Source organism: Pelobates fuscus, chromosome 10 (genome assembly GCF_036172605.1).
Source record: "Pelobates fuscus isolate aPelFus1 chromosome 10, aPelFus1.pri, whole genome shotgun sequence".
Lineage (NCBI taxonomy): Eukaryota > Metazoa > Chordata > Amphibia > Anura > Pelobatidae > Pelobates > Pelobates fuscus.
Window position 1 is genome coordinate 102760762 of NC_086326.1, and position 22759 is coordinate 102783520.

Here is a 22759-nt window from a genome sequence, read left to right on the forward strand (position 1 = left end):
GATGTTACTAAGATATGCAACATGGTTGATGTTCCAGAAGGGATAAGCCAAATGGCAAATGATTTAGGTAAACTAGAAAATGGTCAGAGTTGAGACAACTGACATTTAATGTGGATAAGTGCAGGATAATGCATCTTGGACATAAAAACCAAGGGCAGAGTACAGAATATTTGATGGAGTCCTAACCTCAATATATGAGGAAAGGGATTTAGGGGTGATTATTTCTGATGACTTAAAGGTGGCAGACAATGTAATAGAGCAGCAGGAAATGATAGCAGAATGCTTGGTTGTATAGGAAGAGGTATTAGCAGTAGAAAGAGGGAACTTTTCATGTCATTGTACATTGAGACCTCACTTGGAGAATTTTATGCAGTACTGGAGACAGTATCTTCAAAAGGATATTGATACTTTAGAGAGAGTGCAGAGAAGGGCTACTAAACTGGTTCATGGATTGCAGGATAAAACTTACAAGGAAAGGTTAAAGGAATTTAACATGTATAGCTTGGAGGAAAGATGAGACAGGGGGATATGATAGAAACATTTAAATACATAATTGGAATCAACACAGTAAAGGAGGAGACTATATTTATTTATTTATTTTATTTATTTTTTTTAAATTCTTTATTTTTGTTGCGCAGGTGAGTACAAAAACATCGACAAACGCCACAACAGCGTACATGTGTGTATTAACAGGCTAAACAGTGGCAGAGACAATTGTGCATTTTTTGTTTTTGAGTAAAGGCTTAACAATATTATGCTAGCTACAGGAAAAATGGAATATAGTACAGCTAAAGGTCAATGACCATACAGTCTGGTTGATGTTTAGGTATTAGATACTAAAAGTAGGATAAGTGGAACCAAAGTTCTTGTCTTATGTTGAGCGGGCTCCTTTAGCTGAAATTTTCATTGCTTCAATAAAATATAACATGTGATAAGAATAATTTGCAGGCTAACCCTGCTTGTCTAGCGTACACGCGTATATAAACAGGCTAAACAGTGGCATAGATAATTGCGCATTTTTGTTTTTGAGTACAGGCTTAACAATATTATGCCAGCTACAGCAAAAATGTAATTTGGTACAGCTAGAAGTCACTTATAAAATCTGGTTGAGATGTGGGCTTCATATACTAAAATTAAAATAAAAGTGGAGCCAGCATTCCTGTCATGCGTTGTCCGTAAACAAATGCTTTCATTGCTTCAGTAAAGTAAAACATATGATAGTAATAATAATAAAAGGCTAGCCATGCTTGTCTAAGTTTAAAGTCGCTTAAATAGAGTTAGAAGCCGGCATAATACTCCTAAATGATACAGGCGTCGCTTAATAGGCAGCATAACACTATGTGCGATTAGTGAGGTTTCGAGTCTTACGTTATGCCAACATATAGGTAATAGTATGGGGACATGCTGAACTATAGGGTAGTACATCCTTCTAGGCGCATGTCCTGGGTGCCAGCTAGTAAAGTAGTAGTGAAGGCTTACAGAATATGGTTATGCTTGTATAGTTCTGAGTTAAGGGGAGCAAGAAAATAACATTGGGGGGGGAGGGGGGAAAGAACATTAACCTAGCAAAAGCCAATGTATTAAGCGTTATGCTAGGATATTAAGACAACAATAGTGCTAAACTGGCTACGATTTCAAAAATACCACATCGTTATTAGGTTGTCTGATCTGCTACTGCGTTGTGGAACGTAGCAGGCACAGTTAATTTATCAGCCTCCATCTTCACGGCGATGAAGCAGAGCGCTGGTGATATGCTTGGCTCTCAGCTCATTCGATCCCAGTGAGTGTCCGAAGTTGGGTGCAGTCCAGATAGCATATTTATAGGCTGTTGCTCCTGTGCACCTGTGTAGGGGCCCTCTCCCGCCCAAGGCAAGGGCCTGTGTCTTATGTCCCCAGACTTTGATACTGTGCGGTGCTAAGTCCGTGCCCCTACCGGACAGTGCTTACTTGCGTTGGCAGAGGATCTTCGGCCACCGTGGTCGCCGCTTGCGGGCTGTGCTTCGGGTGGCTCTCGGCCCAGGGTGTCGTTTCACTAACAGTTTGTAAGTCGTCACTGGTTTGCCCGGGTGAGGGCTCCCCCCTCTGCGTCACATTGCTCCTTCCAGACTTGGTATAACTCTGTGGCATTTGCTGCATGCGTGCCTGTAGTGTTGCCCAGAATGTTGTGACGGTTGCTTCCAGGCGTTGTATGCCCTGTTCGACATGTCTTCTGGTTGCAGCTCTAGAACCAGGGTTTGTTTGTCTTGGGGAAAAGCTGTCGCCATCTTGGGCAGTATACGTCCTCGTGCCTCTAGATTGGTGCCAGGACAGTGTGCTTCTAGCGGAGTTTGCTCAGCTGGGACCAGGACGACCCTCACCAGTCCAGGGGGGGTTGGGAATGGGGTCTCGTCTGCTGCAGAGTGTGCTGGGTTTCCTGCTGGGAGGTCGGCCGGCACTCCCGGTCAGGTCCTGCTAGGCCGCAATTATTTTGGATTGGTTTCTCGTCCCCTTGAGGCACTTGAAAGCCTGTTTGGCATCCGGTGATCTCTCTGCAACCCCAGTGGTCGATGAACCTCGATTTGAGCTAGTAGTTCGAGTATATTTGCTAGTATATTTGGAGAGCTCTGCTAACACGCGTACATTAACTATGGTGGCGAAGCCCCGCCCCCGAAGAGACTATATTTAAAAGACGAAAAAGTACCACAACAAGAGGACATAGTCTTAAATTAGAGGGGTAAACGTTTAAAAATAATATCAGGAAGCATTACTTTACTGAGAGGGTAGTGGATGCATGGAATAGCCTTCCAGCTGAAGTGGTAGAGGATAACACAGTAAAGGAGTTTAAGCATGCCTGGGATATACATATGGTTATCCTAACTATAAGATAAGGCCAGGGACTAGTGACAGAATTTAGAAAATTAGGCAGACTAGATGGGCCGAATGGTTCTTATCTGCCGTCACATTCTATGTTTCTATTTCTACATAGGGGTAAGCATATATTTTCAGCGCTCCACTATTAAGGCTGGTGGTGGACTTTGTTTTGCCACATGCAAAGTTGTTTTGTTGCTTGTAGTATCCCTTTAAGCCTGGGGCTTCTGCTGCTTCATGCTTTGAATACATCCTTGAACTTTCTCCCCTGCAGTCTCTGATAAGCTTTTCCTGGCATCATGATTTGAATCCCTCCGTCCTTCACTCTCTACCCGACTTATCTCTCCATTGCAGTCTCATCCAAGCAGAAACTGAAAGCACTGTTCCCCAGTCAGGTATGGCTCGTTCTCCTCCCTCCTCATAATGTCAGCCCCAACACCAGCATGAATCCGAGGTTACTAGGGGAAGTCCCGCCAAATGAGCCCGCAAACCTACCTGGACTCAGGCCTCTCAGTGTTACTGGCCTGGCACTAATAGACATCGGCTGAGTGCCCTCACGCAGACCTACCGGGACTAATGTGCCGCACCACTCTGGGCACTAGCATGAAACAGCCTGGAGTTATTTCTCTAACTGACCCAAACCGACACGCAACCCTAAGGCTGATCTAAGAGGAAAGAAAATACAACATTTCCTGTAGGGTACATGAATATCGAGCGGTACACCTGCAGGCTATTCGTATCTTAACAGCAGTCCATATACGATAAAATATAACTTTTAATAGTCAGTTAAAAGAAAAACAACAAATTGGTCTGCGGAGTGATAAAAGGACAGAAACAATAGATGAGTAGAATTAGTTGAGGTCAAAAAGTTGCTCAAATGCGAGGGAATAAAGTAATTGGATTAAAGAGGTCTGTACAGAAAACTCCAAGTTATCCTCTCCCATATAAAATCACAGCATAGCCCTATTGACAAAGAATCAACCCCCACTACTCTGTATCGCTCGGCACTTGACTACCTCGGTAGAAATCTCTGTTCAAACGCTATTGTGGTCTGTCCTTGCTAAACTTCAATATAATAAAAGAAAAAATGAAAGGTCTGGAGGAGGGTGACTATCTACATAATATAATTAGCTAGTCTTCTAAGGCAGCATCATAGTATCTGTTCCTTCACCCTCTCCTATATTAGTCCCTAATCCCGACGCGCGTTTCGCCGACTAACGGCTCATCAAGGGCTGATCTGCTTTATCTAATATTATTCAAGCCTTTGTCATTATGTTTCAAGTTCCACTGTTATGTATAACCGTTAGACGTATATGCTTCGCCTGTGTATCAATATACCAAAAAAAATGTGCACTACTTAAATGCCATATTTGTGAATCGCTGTGTTATGACCATGCTTAGGAATGCTACTGTGGCAGAGTAAGCTGCTTTGTTCACTCATGCACTCAAAAAGAAAGAAATAAAAAAATAAAAAATAAATTCACTAACAGTGACACTCATGCTGTGGCTAGTTGAAAAACTGTGACTCTGAAGACTGAGCGGATTCTGATAGTTTGTCTGTAATTACGTCTGTTAACTATGTTAGCTACTTCCTGGCTCCATATTCCCATTGCAGATTAATCAAATTGAAATCTGCAAAGATAATAAGGAGTCTATCAGTATCCTACTGTATAAACTCTGTGCACATTGGGTGCGGAGAGCCAATAGTGAGTCTGGAGTAGCTGATATATTTTGTAGCAGCAGTAACAAATTATTATAGGAAAAGCAAAAGGAAGAGCCAGAGACCCACAGAGATATTCACTAAAGTCTAAATGGGACAAAACCACCTGGATGCTTATGGTGCCATTCGGACTGCAAAATCTGGGCATTAACACTATTTAGCAATGTCCGGATTTTGTAATTCATGTGGCAAATGGGCCTAAATTTGGATCGTATTTAATCCAGACCAAACCAAACCAAACCAAACGCTGTCGGATGGCTGAAATTCTGCCTGCTAGCAGTTGTGTAAATAAAAAGGCCTCCATATTAGTATAAGGCAGTGGCATGTCTCCTTAATGTCAAAAACTAGTTTCTAGAAAGGTCCCATATAGTTTTTTTTTATTTGTTTATGATAAAGCCATTTATTAATTTTATTTTACAGGTATTAGTTTTATTGTCCCACCTCACTAGTATTAGGCTTCAGTGGTGATGGTGTGGTCAATAATTTTTTTATTGGGGTGGCAAGGCGATCAGAGACCCCAAGCCACGTGGCAGGGGCTGGGGGTTAAACATGCCACTATTTGGGGAGTTGTCCACCACTCTATTGTTTAATTATACAGAGCCCTCAGCTGCTGCCCATGAATATTAATATTAGGTCCCCACCCACTACCAATGAGTGGGGGCCAGGGAAAGACATCAGGTCCTGCCCTTGAATGGTGGAGGACAGGGGGGACACTATGTTATCCACCTTTATATTATAATAGCCCAAACTTGCATTGCCGAGGATGATTTAACTATATGCACTAGCAATCAGCAGGCAAATTGTACTTAAAGGGACACTCCAGACCCCTAAAGCACGTTAGCTTGCTGAAAAGCTTTATGTGTGAAGAGTGTGTCCTATTTTTTTCATTTGGGAAAAATGGCAGATTTTAATAGAAATGTACACTTTTATAAATTATATTGGTTACACCTTCCTGGCGTTTCGAAGAGACAACAGGTCCTGTTATTTCCTGGTTTGGTTAGCTTATTTGCACTGAATTCAAGAGTTAGCAATTGCTCAGAGCACATACCTTGCAAATACTTCTCATTGAGCTGCATTGGGAAGTCTGTAATTGGACAGCCACATAAAGTCTGGGTGAGGTAAGTGGAGGAGGGCTTGCAAAGGCAGCAGACAAGCGATCTGCAGGTTTTGTAAGTAAGTGTAAGTGTATATTTTCAGCGCTCCACTATTGAGACTGGTGGTGGAATGTGTTTTGCCACAAGCAAAGTTGTTGTGTTGCTTATAGTATCAGTTTGCTTGATGGTTTAAAAAAAAAAATTGCCACGTGATGCATGTCCCTTTCATCTTTAATCCTTGTTTATGTAATCCATTTCATTATTTAGATTTTATCGTTACAGTTTTGATGACTCTGTTGAAGCGGAACTGTCATATATATATTATTTTTTAGCTTTTTTTATTATAATTTTTTTGCCACAGAACATTATTTCCAATCTGCTCAAGAACGTCTAGGTGTTTTCTGATAAAGCATCTACAGCAAAAACACTTGTCATTATGGCTATTGAAGGGACACTCAAGACCTGTACAGTATTTTAGTTTGCTGAAATGCTTTATGTGTGAAGAGTGTGTTCCCTTTTTTTTCCATTTAACAAAACGTTCAGATCCCAACACTTTTGTAAATAATCAGGCTGTCAGACAACCGGTCCTATTACTTTATTACTATAGGCCAATAATTGCTCCGAGCAACTGCCTTGCTAAGACTTCTCATTGAGCAGCATTGGGAAGTCTGTGAATGGACAGCCTCAGAAAGTCTGGGCTGGGTTAGAAGGGGAAAGCTTACAAGGGCTTCAGACAAAATATCTGATTTTTAGATATACCATAATGAAAAAAAATGCATAATTAAATGCACATATGCTTTAATTAGGGGTATATCTACTAAATAGTTTTTTGGGGATTTGGGCGGTGGGAGTGTCCATTTAAGTCAAATTGTTTGGTCAGTAGTTTCATTTTTTTGCCAAACTATATCTTTTTTTTCTTAAACCACATTGTTGTTATCCCAGCTCAAGAACAAGTGGAAAACTGAGAAATAAACTTTGTTAAATCTGTTTCTCCTTGTCTGCAATGTGATATAGCCTCTGGGAAAAAAGTTTTGAGTTTTTTTATATTGCTCAGGTTTTGTCTCGATTCTAACCCTTTCTTTTATTTTCTAGTTTACTTAGACATATTTTTGAACATGCAATAGAGAATATTTGAATACACTTCATATTTTAAGCTTTCCCTCCAAATGCATTAGGATAATTCAATATTTATCATCAGCCATGACTGCTGTTTGTCAGGTAAGGATATCATGTCAATGATAATATGAGAAATATGTCTGATATTTAGACGTTGCTTGAGTCGGTTATTAAGACTGGCACGTGTAATTTTTGCTTCAATGTTATCAATGACTAACTAAATCTATAACTAAATTTTGTTGTGGAACTCAATAAAAGTTAAGTATTACATACGGAGAGTTATCAAAGAGATTACGTTAAAATATAATAAAGGAGGAGTTACTACCAATGGAATGTGCCTGCTGGTTCCACTGGTTTCCATGATGATACCCATACTTACAGTCCTACAAAACACTTTGGTAAATCCAACTCTACGTATACTGCAGTTTAAGGTATGGTGCATTTCCTTGAAAACATTTCCCGCTCCTGTTGCTTTGTATCATTCTGCTCAGCTGAAACACTAACAAGGTTATTCACTGAACACCTAATTTTGTTCGCATGGCCAAAATTCTGACCAGATTCTGGTTTAAAATCATCAATTTTCTCATCTGATCCCTATACAATGTATAGGATCCGGATTATGTACAAAGCACCAATTTTAAACAAAATCAGGACCAAATGCATATAGCTAATTATTCTTCACTTGCTTTTAGGCAAGTACTATCAGTACTAGTTTACCACTTTTTTTCGTTGATTGTTAGCAGGAATTTGTGCGCTCAAAAGAACTTTTTTTTTATTGATTGTTTGCACTTTATTGTGTGTGGTGGAGCGACCCACATAGGTGATAGTAGCACCTTTTATTGCGTATACATTTTACCTTTCATTTTCTATATTATTAACTATTTTCCTGCTGCCTAGCTGCTAGATTTCGTTCGAGTGAGAAGCCGCTGGCAGCTCATTGTTTAGTCCCCATCTGTGGCATTGCATGGCATGGCCAGCTCCACATGGTTAACCCGTGTAGCACAAAAGGTTGTTGTTTTTATTTACTTTGGTTTTTTAAAACCGATTTGGCCCCTGGCTGCTATAGCTGCAAGCAGGCAAATAGTACAGACTCTTTAAATCTTTATCTGTCTGGAAACTTTCTGCCCTGCTGAAATCTAGGCCACATTTAGGGTCATTTAGAGACTGCTCAGCAAAATCTGGCCATTTTTACATATTGTGAACAATACCCAGATTTTGAAGTACGAGAGGCCCTGTACTGAATTGAATTTTTGTACCCGATTCAGAAATGGGCCATTCAGACTTTAGTGAACAAGTTTGTAAGTGTCCTGGACTAATTACTGTCATGACAAGTTAGAATTAGAATGCATCTTGAAATATACAATTGCATATATGGATAAATACTCACCTCAGCAGAACTTTAAGTAGCAGTGGATAACCTTGACTGTTCTCAAAATCCTGCAGCAAAGAAGAGGACAACGTGTAGGAATTTGACAGGAAGGAGAGAAGTATGACCGTAACCTGGCACAGAACACTTGGCTGTAGTGTATTCACTCTCTGAGTCAGAGTCTGCAGAAAGCTGGGGACACATCGTAAGCCTAAAAGGCAAACCAGGAGACTACTGAACATGGACATCAACATACAATGTATTAGTTACACAAGGCAAAGAGCAAGATGTTTCACATGCATACACAAATTGCCCACTCGATGAGTAAGTCCGAGTAAGATTTCATAGTGCCTTATATTGGCACATCTCATACACATATACACTCCATGTACAGATGTAAGGGGCTGTTGTTAAATGGTATATCACTAAATTATACTCACTTTGTAGATAGTGAAGTATAGCGGGGGCTACTGTCCTGGACACGGCTTTTAACAATTTCTCAACAGCCCCACTCCAGCGAATGTCACATTGATCCCAGCCTGATGCAGCAGCCTTGAAAAGACACTCAAAGTCTGAGGACTTGGTAAGATCTTCCACTCCTTGAGCCTGGCTGCAGAGATTCAGCATTGTCTGAAATACAGAGAGCAGCTAGAGAACTTTCATTGTGTAAAGCACAACTAGTGCATGACCCTCTAGCGGAAAACATAATGCAATTTAATGGCAGTCAATGACTAATCTGAAGTGAAAAGATCTGGGTTTCTTTTTTTTTTGTTGTTGTTGTTCTTTATTTAAAATGTTCATATACTGAACATGGAAGAAATATATGTAACATTGTCAACGGAGACCATCTCGAGGTGTTTAAACAGTTACATTGACAATATCTCAAAAAATGTTCCAGAACTGCTGAACGCTGATGGAGAAAGTCTCACTCTGCATCGGACTTCCTCCACTATAAATTTATGCTGCGCTCCTACACTCTGGCTTTTTCCTCTGCAAAAGTAAATTACTTCAACACCCTCATAAGCACACTGTCCCGCCAACCCAAATGAATATTTCACACTTTTAATGCTCTCCTTCGCCCTGTTGCTCCCCCTCCCCCACCACCCTGTTCGCCTCAAACTTTGCAACTCACTTCACTGAGAAGATTTCTACAATCAGGGAAGAGATCTCTAACCTCTTTCCTTCCCTTTCCAATACATCACCCAACCCCACTCACTCCACTGTTCTATGCTCATTCGCACCAACTACAACAGAAGAGGTTTCGGCTCTGCTCCGGTCCTACCGTCCCACCACCTGTTCCCTTGATCTTATTCCCTCATATCTCATCCACACTCTGTCTCCCTCTCACTAAGTTTTTCAATCTCTCCCTTTCCTCCGGCACATTTCCTTCACCCTTCATGCATGCAACTATAACGCCGATTCTGAAAAGGTCCAACCTCGACCCCAACTCCCCATCCAACTATATCGCTATTGCTATTTGCCTTCAAGATCCTTGAGAGAAATGTGTATGCGAACTTTACAGACTTCCTCGAATCCAACTCTCTGCTTGACCCGCTTCAGTCTGGATTCCGTGCTCGTCACTCTATCCTAATTCTCCTTGATCTTTCTGATGCTTTTGACACTGTTGGTCATCAACAGCTTCTTCTCATTCTCCCCAATCTCGGTCTACAAGATACTGCTCTCTCCTGGTGCTCCTCCTACCTCTGCCTCTTCTCCCAAACCACTCTCTGTTGGCGGTCCCCAAGGTTCTGTCCTTGGTCACCTATTGTTCTCTGACCTCCCCTTCACCCCTTATGTCCAGTCGATCGTCAAATCCTGCCACTTCAATCTCAAAATCATACCTCGCATCCGCCACTATTTAACACCAGATGCAGCTAGCATGCTGGTCCATGCCATTGTTCTTTCTTGCCTTGACTACTGCAATCCCCTTCTCAGTGGTCTTATGTGTTCCCAGATTGCACCGCTGCAATCTATAATGAATGCAACTGCCAGGCTCATTTTCCTGTCCGCCCGCACCTCCCACGCCTCCAACCACTGTCAGTCTCTACATGGGCTTCCAGTTAGATATAGTGTTCAATTTAAGATTTTGGTGATTGCTTATAAGTCTCTACATAATGCTGCTCTAACCTACCTATCCTCCCTTATACACATAAGTTTGTTCCGTTGACGCCACTACGTTCTGCCGAAGACCAAAGTCTATCCGCTGTCCGTACTCCCACATCTGATGCTCACCTCCAAAACTTCTCCAGGGCTGCACCTCGTCTGTGGAAATTCCCTTCCCTTCTCTGCTAGACTTTCACCCAGTGTCCACTCCTTCAAAAAATCTTTTAAAACACACTTCTTCAGGAATGCATGTCACTTAAACTGTTAGCGGGTTTTCATTCCCCCCTCCCCCCATGACTCCTCTCCTGCAACTGTCAATAATAACCTAACTTCTCAGTGATTACGTTTCTAGCAACCTATTTGTCTGGTTACAATTACGTGTCTGTTAGTCAACTCATTGTACAGCGCTACGGAATTTGCTGGCACTATATAAACAATAAAATAATAATAATAATTGTATTCACATTGAGAAACAACCAACTAGAACCCTCTAAGTATGTTAACTTAGCAAGTTTCATCCACCTGCTGCCTCCACCGCGGGCTCCACCAAGGCACCTTTCTGGGCCTTTGTGGAGCCATGACCTCGGTTGGGATCCACTGAGAGGCAAGACCCCCGGTGGGGGCAGCACCAAGGAGCAAGATAGTCTTGCAGGGCTCCCATGTAATGTGAGCCGTGAGTAAAAAACTGTGTTATAGGATTTTAAATTATACAGCTTTATACTGGTGGGGTTGCTTGTTTTTTTTAAATATGAAAAAAAAAATGTTTTATACATTTTTCTGTGGGTTGGAAGTACAGAAACACAAAGGAAAGGTATGATCAATAAGCCAGAATATATTGTAGTAAATATGTAATTATTTGACTCCCTACCAGACAAGACAAGGGATAGAATAAGGTGCGGGATTAAAAGAATATTAGATAAAGTCCTCTTTAAAGACCGAAACTAAAGTTTCCATGATTCTTTGTCATTACAAAGGAATTCTAAAGGCATGCAAAGCGTCATGGGAGTTGTAGTTCTGCAACATCTGGGGCTCTACCTTTTGGTCCCCCCAGTTGTAAACCATTTCTAGGAATTGCTTTACTTATCACAAACGACAAAGACCATGAATTTTCAAATAAGCAAAATAAGATACTTTTTTCAAGCAGCTGTGTTAAATCTGGCCAGTGAATATTGGGAAGTGAAACAACATTCTGACGCCAAATTAACCCCTTATCAGTTTCCCTGTGAACATCTCACTCCTCTTTAATATTCATATCCGTGATAACTGCTGCTGTTTTATCAATAGCTGCTCGGAACATTCTAGCAGCATTGTTTTACATTCTTCCAATTTACATTTGGTTCCCCTCTTTCAGTTTTATTTCTCAAATGTCTAACTGTTTATAGAAATCAGACATATAGTGGGTGTGCACTTGGGACTCATTCAGCATGGTGATACAGGGTAAAGGGTTTTGTCATGCTTGGCATTATTACATTTTCATTCTATAAAACTTAAAGGGACATTCCAGGCTCAACAGTAATTTAAGCACCATCATTTTTTCTAAATTAAATTGTTGTGGTGCCAGGAGGCCCCCCAGACGCTCTCTTACCTTAAGGAGTTAAACCAATCTCAAACGGTTTACCCAAAAGTGAGCCTCCAGCACCAATCCTCAAGTCCCCCAGGTGGCTTCCGGCTTCTGAATCACATTTTCAGGAAGCGCACTGCCGTTGGGCAGAGGTGACGCTATTTGGCTAAGAGCGTCCAGCTGTCATTTTCAGCCAATCAGTGACTCCCCATTCATAAAAATGGCTTAAAAAGGTATGTTTCTTTTCAAGCCAGTTACAGGAAGCACTCTGCGCTTCCTGAAACTCAGATTCAGAAGCCATATGCCGCCTGGGGGACCTGAGGATTGGTGCTGAGGCTCCCTTTGGGATTAAACCATTCGAGAGAGGTTTAACCTCTTCTGGTAGGAGTGCGCCCAGAGGCCTCCTGGCACCATAACAACTCAATTCAGATTAATTTGTTATTGTACCTGAACTGTCCCTTTAGAGGGACACTATAGGCACCCAGACCACTTCAGCTCATTGAAGTGGTCTGGGTGCAATGTCCCAGCATCCTTAACCCTATAATGGTAATTATTGCAGTTTCTAAAAAAACTGAAAAAACGTCTGAAAAAAGTACCTCTCAGGTTAACTCAACCTCTAGTGTCTGTCTACCAGAGCATTGAAACAATGCTTTCCTATAGGGAATACTAATGACAGCATGGCCATTGCCGTGCATTAGATCTCCCCCACCGGCTGGCGTCCGTGGGGGAGGAGCGTGGGCTGAGCCTGACCCAGTGTTTTAACTTGTTCACCGTCACAAAAGGGGCGCGCTAGGGATGGGGGCACTGTAGGGATCTATGGTGCCAGAAAACGGCTTTGTTTTCCTGGCACTATAGTATCCCTTTAATACTCAAATCGTTATAGTTTTTGCATAAAATAAAAAATATGTTGCAGAATGCTGCCACATTTCGCAACATCTCCCTTCAGAAAAAGACTTGCTTATCAAATGTAGGTACACTGCTCAGCCACTGACAGTATTGGATGAGCTGAACAACAAAACAACCAACATTAGAAGCAGTGACACACAGGGAGACATATAATAAGTATATAACTGCCCGTTTGAAGTTTCTGCCACTGTCTGCAGCCAGGTTGCAAATTGAAAGCCGCTCACTCAGTAAACTTGAAACTGAGATTTTGTGCATACATTTGATAAGAAAGTCTCTCTCTTTTTGGTGTGCAAAATCTATAAAGATTTAAGCATGGAAAAAAAATACAGCATATTAATGAGACCAAAATCTTTCGAATGCATTAATATTGAATTGGTGCTGGATTGTCCCGTGAAAGGAAAACTATGGAGTAAATCTGATACACTAGGTATATAATTTATATCTAAATACATAATGTATAAAAAAATATGCCAAAAAGTTACTCATCCTTAAGTTCCCAGATGAATTACTGTTTAGTGTGTCTAAACAACAGCGAGACCTCTTTCACCCCAGTCAGGGGGCCTCTCATTCAAGTCCCACAATCCTTGTCCAGCAGGGTAAAACAACTAAGAGTTTATCCCCAAAGAGCATTTCCACTTCTCACAGGCAGCAGCCACACCACAGCGGCTATTCATGTAATCAAAGCCCAGCATAACTACCTGTTCCAAGCAAAGCACTGAAGAATGGATTGACAGCTTCCATAGAGTTTGCGGAGTGTCCATTGCTGCCTCCCCTGAAGACTACTTACTGAGGAAAGGTGCCAGGGAACTCCAGGCACCATAACCCCTATACCACACTGTAGTGGTTATGGTACTGTGAGGGTTTCTTGAAGTAAATATTTCTCAAAAGAAATATTGCACACTCCCAAATATCCAAACAATGTGCCTATATTACATATGTAATTGTATAATATATATATTAAAATGGTAAAACAAATCAAGAAAGCACAACTAGATGCTAAATGTGCACACAGTGCAAGATACAATTTATTGAAAGACCAAACAACAAACGTCTCAGTTGAAAACTGAAAATATAGCAAAGCACTGCAATTTACTGAGGGAAATGCCTGTAGAAGGTATAGATTAAAACGGTATTGCGTGTTTATGGATGGGATAAAGTATCGAACTTTCTGTAATGTTGGTACTTCCGCAACAGAATGATCCCAAATGCAAATACAGTTTTTTTGTTTCATTTGTTTTAGTAAAAGCCATAAATTCTTCTAAGTAATGTAGTGCACATCTTGTTTAACACAAATTTAGATTAGAAAGTATGTCAAAAGGGGATTGAAAAGCTGAGGAAAAAAAACACCAAAAAAAAAGAAAAAAAACAGAGCTCACATGTGAAAAATAAAACACATTTGGAATTTCATTCCCATGGCTGGGGAAAATAACTACAAGGTTATCCTGCTTCCACCAAAATTTAAATCCACCTCATTCACACATTATTAATACTAATGCGTGATTACATATTTTGTTCTTGCTTTTTATTTGGAAGCTTAATATTTGCTTAAAACACATAAATAAGTATTTTGGTCAACTCCAACTTTTACAGCCGTGCACTCAAAATAAAATGGTAGGTGTAACAATAATTTAGAGATCCCCCCTTTTGTAAGACTGTTGTGAACTGTGTATTTTGCAAAAAGGTTTAACATGAATTCCCCGATCTCATTTCATCTGGGAGAACCTTGGTAGAATGGTACCAGATCACTTCCTGGAGCTTTACTGGGGAGTAAGGGATAGTGCTAACCAGCAGCAAAGAGCTGGGCAGCAATACCGTGAGTGCCTGCTGATGTTCTGGTGTTCGTTCTCTGTTCCCTATTGACCTGAAAACATTGCAGGGTTCAGGAAGCTTTATTCTATTATGGAGAACTACCTGTTCTTAAAGGATCACTATAGGGTCAGGAACACAAACATGCATCCCTGACCCTATAGTGTTAAAACCACCATCTTGCCCCCCTGGGCCCCTCATGCCTCCATAAATATAGCAAAATCTTTCTATATTCACGCCAGAAGCTGTAGATCTGCATGCTGCTTGCCTTAAAAACAAACAAACAAGCAGTCTGCTGACATCGTCAGAAGTGGTAGCCTGATCCAATCACAATGCTTCCCCATAGGATTGGCTGAGACTGACAAGGAGGTAGATCAGGGGCAGAGCCAGCATGATTCAAACACAGCCCTGGCCAATCAGCATCTCCTCATAGAGATTAATTGAATCAATGAATCTCTATGAGGAAAGTTCAGAGTCTGCATGCAGAGGGAGAAGATACTGAATGTTTTGATGCATTTTAGGCAGCCATGACCCATGAAGGATCTCTAACAGCTATCTGAGGAGTGGCCAGTGAAGTTATCACTAGGCTGTAATGTAAACACTGCATTTTCTCTGAAAAGACAGTGTTTACATCAAAAAGCCTGAAGGTAATGATTCTACTCACCAGCACAAATTCAATAAGCTGTAGTTGTTCTGGTGACTATAGTATCCCTTTAAGTTACCCCTCTCTTATACTCATAGGCATTGTCCAGTACTGTGTCACTGCAGTATCCCATCACGCACCCACACAGTTTTACTTGTTTTCCTCACCTTAATTTTACACTTTGTACTGTATATAAATACTGTTGTCCTCTTGCTCTTGTACAATGCTTTCTCTGGTGTTTAGATACAAAGTTGGGAGAGTTATTTAACATTACATACAGTGATTGGCTGGTTGTGCAATATCACAACAATAAAAACCTCAGGTTTCTTGGCAAGGGATCAGGATGCTGCAGTTGCTCAAGAAGGTCCCTTGAGGCATTGAGAAGGGATAGAAGCACTACCAGGTTCAGGAGTCGGTCCAAGGTCAAGTACCAAATGCCCTGTTCCTGTTACGGTAGGGATGCCTAGAATTGCTGTCAGCCCTACCTTATCAGTCACTATGGAGATACCACTGATGGAATATATCCAATTTGCTGTCATGGGAATAAGGGATATGGTGCTTCCAGTGGAACGATCACTGCCACTATTTTATAGCTAAATGTCACTTACCTTCATGAATATATTTTGCACCAGACTCTCAGACTCTTGTATATCAGGAGCCACATTTTGTCCAGGAGGATAGGCAAGAAACAAATACAGGCTTTCAAGAAACACATCAGGCAGGCCAGTCTTGATCAGACAGCTTAGAACCCCCTGATATCAGGAAAGACACAATGAAAAAGAGATTAAAAGAACCATTCAATGGCAAATGTCTATCAAAAAGTAAACTAACTTTGAAAAGAAATTGGGCTTTCTCCACGCTCATACATTATATAGCCCATATGATATGTGGACATCTGACCTTCACAGATCGTTGGACATCCAATTACAACCCCCACCCCCCTCCTATGTACATGTTTACAATAAAAAGCTTGGGCCTGAAAGACAGCCCCAGACCATTACCCCAACTTTATCAAACCTGACAGTAAGGACTATGGGTTCCAACAGAAAGCTTTCTCCTGGCATCTGCAACACCCAAATTCCTCTATATAGTAAAGCGTGATTCATAACTCCAGAAAACATTTCAGCTTCATAGAACTCCAACATTTGGCATTGTGAATGTTGGTGTGAGGCCCACGTACAGTTGATCATTCAAAAAAAATGCATCACGCACTCGCTGTTTCAGCGCTCAGCACCCCCACTCTGTGATTATGCATTGGTCTGCTGTTGCTCCTAGAAACTTTCACTTCACAGTAATAACAATTACAGCAGAGTAATTGTCACTGAGCAATTTAAAGGCTCATTAAGAGACTGGAACTGAATGTACAATGTGAATACAGTTGGCTGCAATGTGGGTTTCGCTAAAAAAAAATGCTCAAAAAGTTCCCCATATCTATCAGCCACTTAGCTGGCTCTGAACAGTCCATGAATTTCATTTTTGTAAGGCAAGATTTGATTGAAAGGGACACTCAATGCACCATATGCAAAGAGTCTTTGGATGCAGTCTGTGCCCTGAATGAGCACACCCGTCCTAACAGTTTCTTCCCGCTGCCAAACCACAGAAGTCAGCGCGTTCACAAAGATCCAGTCAGCTAACACCTCTCCCCAAGAACAGCAGACACACACAGCGTAAGGGTAGAACAGGAACTAACTTTTATTAGGCACACCCAGGTATTAATACACAAGTAAACTCATAAGTAAATACGCAATTGTTTGGGCCAGAAGCCAATCATACTGGGCCTAAACGAACAACCAATCACAGCGAGCATATTAATAACCAATAAACCTCACAATCCCAGAACACCTAATTTGCATACATAGTAAAAACCTTACACATTAATTAAAGGGAAACACACAATCAATAATAGGTGACTCGGTCTCACTGAGCCAAAAAATTGGAAAGTCCCAGCCCCCCCCCATGTGACCACACAGTCTCTCTATGTGACAGTCGCTGTATCTTTGTGACAATCTCTGAACATGACACCCCGCAGTACCGATGTTTGCCCGTTCCCCGGTGCCCAAGTGACGACGTACCAGCGTTCCGTCACATATCTCCCCCCCAAATCAATTCCGGCAGACCCGATGTGACTCTAACGGGCTGCTCACATAAAATCTGTTAATAAAAAGAGGCCGTCCGCCAGGGTAGTGGAGGGCCGGCCCGTAGTCTGTAGGTAAGAGGCCTGCCTCCAATGCTCTCCAGCAGTTCAACCGTTTTTTCTTCCCCAACCTGCATGAGGACCCTTTTATCCACTTTAAGCCGTTTGTGCTTTGCAAGAATGCGACCCGTTGGTTTCCCCCAGTTTCCCACCCATAATCAACAAAAGGCTACGTAGAGTTTGGTACCAGAGTCTGATATCAAACATCTGCCAACCCCAGATGCCCACTTTGGCCAAGTGTAGTTGTTCAGGGCCAGCTGTCCAGCATCCATGGGGACCGCAGGTGGTGACCACAGCCTCATCCACCTGTATTGGGCAAAGGTCCCTCAATGCTGGGTCTGTACAGTCTCTCTCCTCCCAAGTTTCTGATGAGGGAAGGCAGAGGCAAGTGCCCTGATGCCAGCCCTTCTGCTCTTGGGGGGCTGTCAGCCCCGGTGACCGCCACTCGACTGCCCAGCATCACGACGACCTGAGGGCAAAGATTAGCAATACTCTGCCCCGCTGCTGGCACTTTAACTGGGTCTCCCTTGCTCCCAGTTGTGGGGCTGTGCTTAGTGGGCAGAGGCCAGCAGCGCTCTGCCCCGTAGCCAGCTCTTCAGCTGGGTTGCCTGTTCACAGTCAAGCTCAGGAAGACGGGAAAGGGGAGGGCAGAGGCCAGCTGTGCTCTGCCCTGATGCCAGCTCTTCTGCTGGGAGGGGGTCAGTGGAGACCGCAGTCCCATCCACTACACCTGGAACCTGGTCGGTAATCTGCCACTGGAGAGAAATAACACTCCCATCCTCTCCCTGGTACTCCCGCTGTTGCTGGGAAGGGACGACACCCTCTTTTCCTAGGCTCTCACACTGCCATATGGGAGAGATGCTGCTTGTATCCTCTTCCTGGACTGGACTCTGCCGTTGAGGTTCTGGGAAGGCTGCCCTGCATCCCTGTGGGGTTGGTGTGGAGACCTCGGTGCCATCCACACCTGCCAACTTGATGTCTTCCCAGGACCAGTCTATTAGATCTCCTATTTCTGGAGCTGGATGTGAGGTAGGTGGTACAGCAGCTGGTTTTCTCTAACCCAGGGTATTGCAGGTCTGGGTCAGCCTCCCAGCTCTCCAGATACAGAAATCACGATCCCATTTGCGCCATCAGGCATCAGGTGTACTGTCTCCTGATTCTGTGTACTTCAGTGGCAGTTAGGTTATGCTCAAACAGTTCTAGATAGTCTGTCTCGAGGTACCACTCCTGGTACACTAGTCAAGCAAGATCTTGACCTAGAGCTGTTGTGCCAAGCAGCATTACTGTCCTGACAGGAAAAGTTGTGCCAAGCCGCAATCATGCACATGGAAACCTGGTAATTGCTTTTGGGGTCAAAGGGCGATTATAGCCAATCAGATCCAAAGGAGGGTTTGTGCTGAGCCGCAATCATGCACATGGAAACCTGGTAATTGCTTTTGGGGTCAAAGGCCGGTTACGGCCAATCGGATCCACAGGAGGGGTATTTAAACCCAATTCTCCTTTTGCTCATTGCCCTTTTGTGGTTTCATCTTGATGGTAATCCGAGAGTGAGTTCCTGATCTATTTTACTTTGGCTTTGTTTTAGCTAATTCTGGTATCCTTGACTTTTGGCTTTCCCTCATCGTTGTGTCTAATTCTGTGTTCCTGACCTCAGCAAGTATTTTTTTTTAGACTATTTTTGGATACGTTAAGTCCAGTCATTCTAAGGTCCGGTAATACGTTATCCTTAGTCCTAGGTGTGACACAATTCTGCATGCGGGATCAACTAGTAATCCTGACATTACGACATGGCCATAGATCTTGCAGAATTGTGCCCGCACATAGCAGTTTGCGAGAGAAAGCTAGAGGAGAATGATCACCGTATGGATCAATTTGCTCAGGCTTTTAGCACACTCATTACTAGGACGGCTCATTTATAACCTGAGGCTTCTCCGATTATGTCACCGCTGCCTAATGTACCTCCACCTATAGTATATAAGGCACCTACAATCTCCTTATCTCCCCCCCCCCCCCCGCATTTTTTTTTTTAGGTAATATCCAGGATTTCTCAATCAGATTGAGTACCACTTTAAGGCCTCACCTGGTTCATTTCCTTCAGATAGAGCTAAGATTGGGTATCTGATGAACCAACTTAACCCCTTAAAGACACATGACATGTCTGACATGTCATGATTCCCTTTTATTCCAGACGTTTGGTCCTTAAGGGGTTAAAGGTAAGGTCTTAACCTGGGCTAATCCATTATAGGAAAGTAATAGGAGTATCGTTCATTGTTACCAGGAATTCCTTGCGGAATTCAAACTGACGTTTAAACCATTAGGCAGGGAGCAGTGGCGTACACATGACCCATGGGGCCCCGGTGCGAAAATTGATCCGTGGGCCCCCACCAACCCCCCGCGCTTACTCTGGCGGACCGGGGCCGCAACACATTGCGGCGGGCACCTGGTCGCAGGGGTTGCAGGGCTGCGAACCCTGCGACCGCGGTATGTACACCAGTGCATACAGATGCACACACTTAAAGGACCACTACAGACACCCAGATCACATCAGCTCAATGAAGTGGTCTGGGTGTCAGGTCCCTCTGGTTTTAACCCTGCAGCTGAAAACATAGCAGTTTCAGAGAAACTGCTATGTTTCACTGAGGGTTAATCCAGCCTCTAGTGGCTGTCTCACTGACAGCCGCTAGAGGCGCTTCCGCGATTCTAAGACACTGAACGTCCATAGAAAAGCATTGAGTAATGCTTTCCTATGGGCGGTTTGAATGCGTGCGCGGCTCTTGCCGCGCATGCGCATTCGGAGCTGAGAGGCGGAGGGTTCCCCTGCGCCAAGGGAGTCCGGCGCTGGAGAAAGGTAAGTGCTGAAGACACACACACACTCTCACGAACAGACGCATACACACTAGCTAACAGACACACACATTTACTGACAGAGACACACTCAGCGACAGACATACATACACACTCACTTACAAAACATACACTCTCACTGACAAACACACACTCACTAACAGACATCAAACAGACTCACTAACACACACACAAACACACTCAGTAACAGACACACACAGTAACACAATCACTGACACTCACTAGCAGACACACACTCACTCACTGACACTAGCAGACACACACACTCTAACACACACACAAACACACACACACACACAAACACACACAGTAACACACTCACTGACACTCACTAGCAGACACAAACACTAACACTAACACACACTAACACTCACACACACACACACACACACACTAACACGAACACTCACACTAACACACACTAACACTCACACTAACACACACACACACACTAACACTCACACACTAACACACACTAACGTTTTTTTGTATTTAATCCCCCTAGCCTCCTTACCTTTTGGAGTGCTGAGGGGATTCCCTGGGGTCCAGTGGTGCTGCTGGGCTCCTGGGGGTCCGGTCACCAGGCGGGCAGTCAGGCTGGCGGGCGCGCGAGGGAGCACTCTCCCCTGAGTGCTTCCTCTTCAGCTCCCTCGCGCGCCGCGTACTGATACCGGCGCCGGAAGATGACGTCATCTTCCGGCGCCGGCATCCCTACGCGGTGCGCGAGGGAGCTGAAGAGGAAGCACTCAGGGGAGAGTGCTCCCTCGCGCGCCCGCAGGACCGGCCAGCTGGGTGGCAGCAGGGCCAGCTGGGTGGCAGCAGGGCCAGCCTCGGGGGGGCCCGGAGGTGGCCGGCTCTAGGGCCCCCCAGGAGAAGAGGCTGGCCCAGTGGCTACATACCGGGTCGCAGGGGCGGCCGGGCCCCCTGGTGGGCCGGGCCCGGTCGCAGCCGCGACCCCTGCGACCCTGGTATGTACGCCACTGGCAGGGAGGAAGACACCTCCACTGCCTTAATGCATATCAAACAAGGGAACCGGTATATCTCAGATTATTCCATAGAACTTCGTACTTTAGCATCTGAGGTAGACTGGACAAATAATGGATTAATCGCTTTTAAAAAAGGATTATCCAAGAATATTCTTGACAAAATTGCTGCCAAAGACCTACCTAAGAGGTTATGACTTTATTACTTATGTGATGCAGATCGATAATAGACTCAGGACCAGGGAAATTGCTAGAAACGGAACAGAACTAGACATTTGACTAGGTCACTAGCACCTCGAGTCTCCAAACCTGTTCTCTCTGGCCAACCGACACTGTCTGAACCCGAACCTATGCAGTTAGAGGTTACTGGACTGTCTGACGCAGAGAAACAGTACAGGAGAAAAGAGGGTCTTTGCTTATATTGTGGCAAAAAAGGACACATGGAGAGATGCTTGTCCTATACGTCCGGAAAACTTCCGCACCTAAGAACCTTAAGGGGACAGGTCTTGGGTGTAATGGATATGCCCTCAAGCAATTCCCGAGGCAGATTTCTCCTTGACATTTCTGCCTTTTGCAATGAGAAGAACTTTTCATGCAAAGCCCTGGCTGACTCAGGTGCGGCTGGTAACTTTATTGATTTGTATTTTGTTAAGAAACACACTATACCAATCAAGGAGAGATCATCACCTCTAGCGGTTGAGGCTATTGATGGGAGACCCCTATCTCAACCATTGATTACCCATGGGATCTTGCCGATTTGCATTACGATAGGAGCTTTGCATAAGGAAGACATTACTTTCCAGATAATCGCTTCCCCTTCTTGTCCCATCGTATTAGGTTTCCCTTCAAGCATAACCCTCATATTGACTGGACTAAGGGGGAAATACTGGAATGGGGTAAATACTGGCAGGAAAACTGCATGTTTCACATTACTAAAAAAGTGGGCATTGTTGCTTTACCCGCTGCTACGTCTCTGACCCCCGAAATTCCCATACAGTATTGGGAGGTTAGGGAGGCGTTTAGTAAAAGCCAGACTGATGTTCTTCCTCCACACAGGTCATACGATCTGTTTCCTCCCCTCGGACCCAGTTACTCGGATGGTCACCTTAGAGGGGCTGGCTCCGTAGATTGTCAGCCTTCTCTGCACTCTGCTGTGATTCCTTTTTTCTGCTAATTTCAGCATCGCCTTGTATCCAGGCGTCCGTATCAGCCATTTGCACTCCATGGCTCTCTCGGTTGGCTCTTACTCGCCAGGGTACACTTTCTCTTCTCTGTTGTAGTTTGGATCCTTGATGGAATAAGCATATCCCGCTGCTGGCCACCAGCGTGATGGGTCCCCTGTGCCCCAACTGAGCACACCCGTCCGAACGGCTTCTTCCCGCCGCCAAACCACAGATGTCAACCCGTTCACGAAGATTCAGTCAGCTAACACCTCTCCCCGAAGAACAGCAGACACACACAACTTGAGGGTAGAACAGGAACTAACTTTTATTAGGCACACCCAGGTATTTATACACAAGTGATCTCATTAGTAAACACGCAATGGTTTGGGCCA

The 22759-nt window shown here is 43.7% G+C and overlaps 1 protein-coding gene across 1 annotated transcript in view; it reads right to left on the reverse strand.

The window, feature by feature from the left end:
• Positions 1–22759, reverse strand: part of WDFY4 (WDFY family member 4) — a 344228-nt gene that overhangs the window by 223770 nt on the left and 97699 nt on the right. The window contains exons 5-7 of the mRNA XM_063434671.1: positions 15771–15914; positions 8584–8773; positions 8165–8354 (exon numbers count right to left, since the gene is read on the reverse strand). Coding sequence (XP_063290741.1) covers positions 8165–8354; positions 8584–8773; positions 15771–15914 — 524 coding nt within the window. The remainder of the gene's footprint in view (positions 1–8164; positions 8355–8583; positions 8774–15770; positions 15915–22759) is intronic.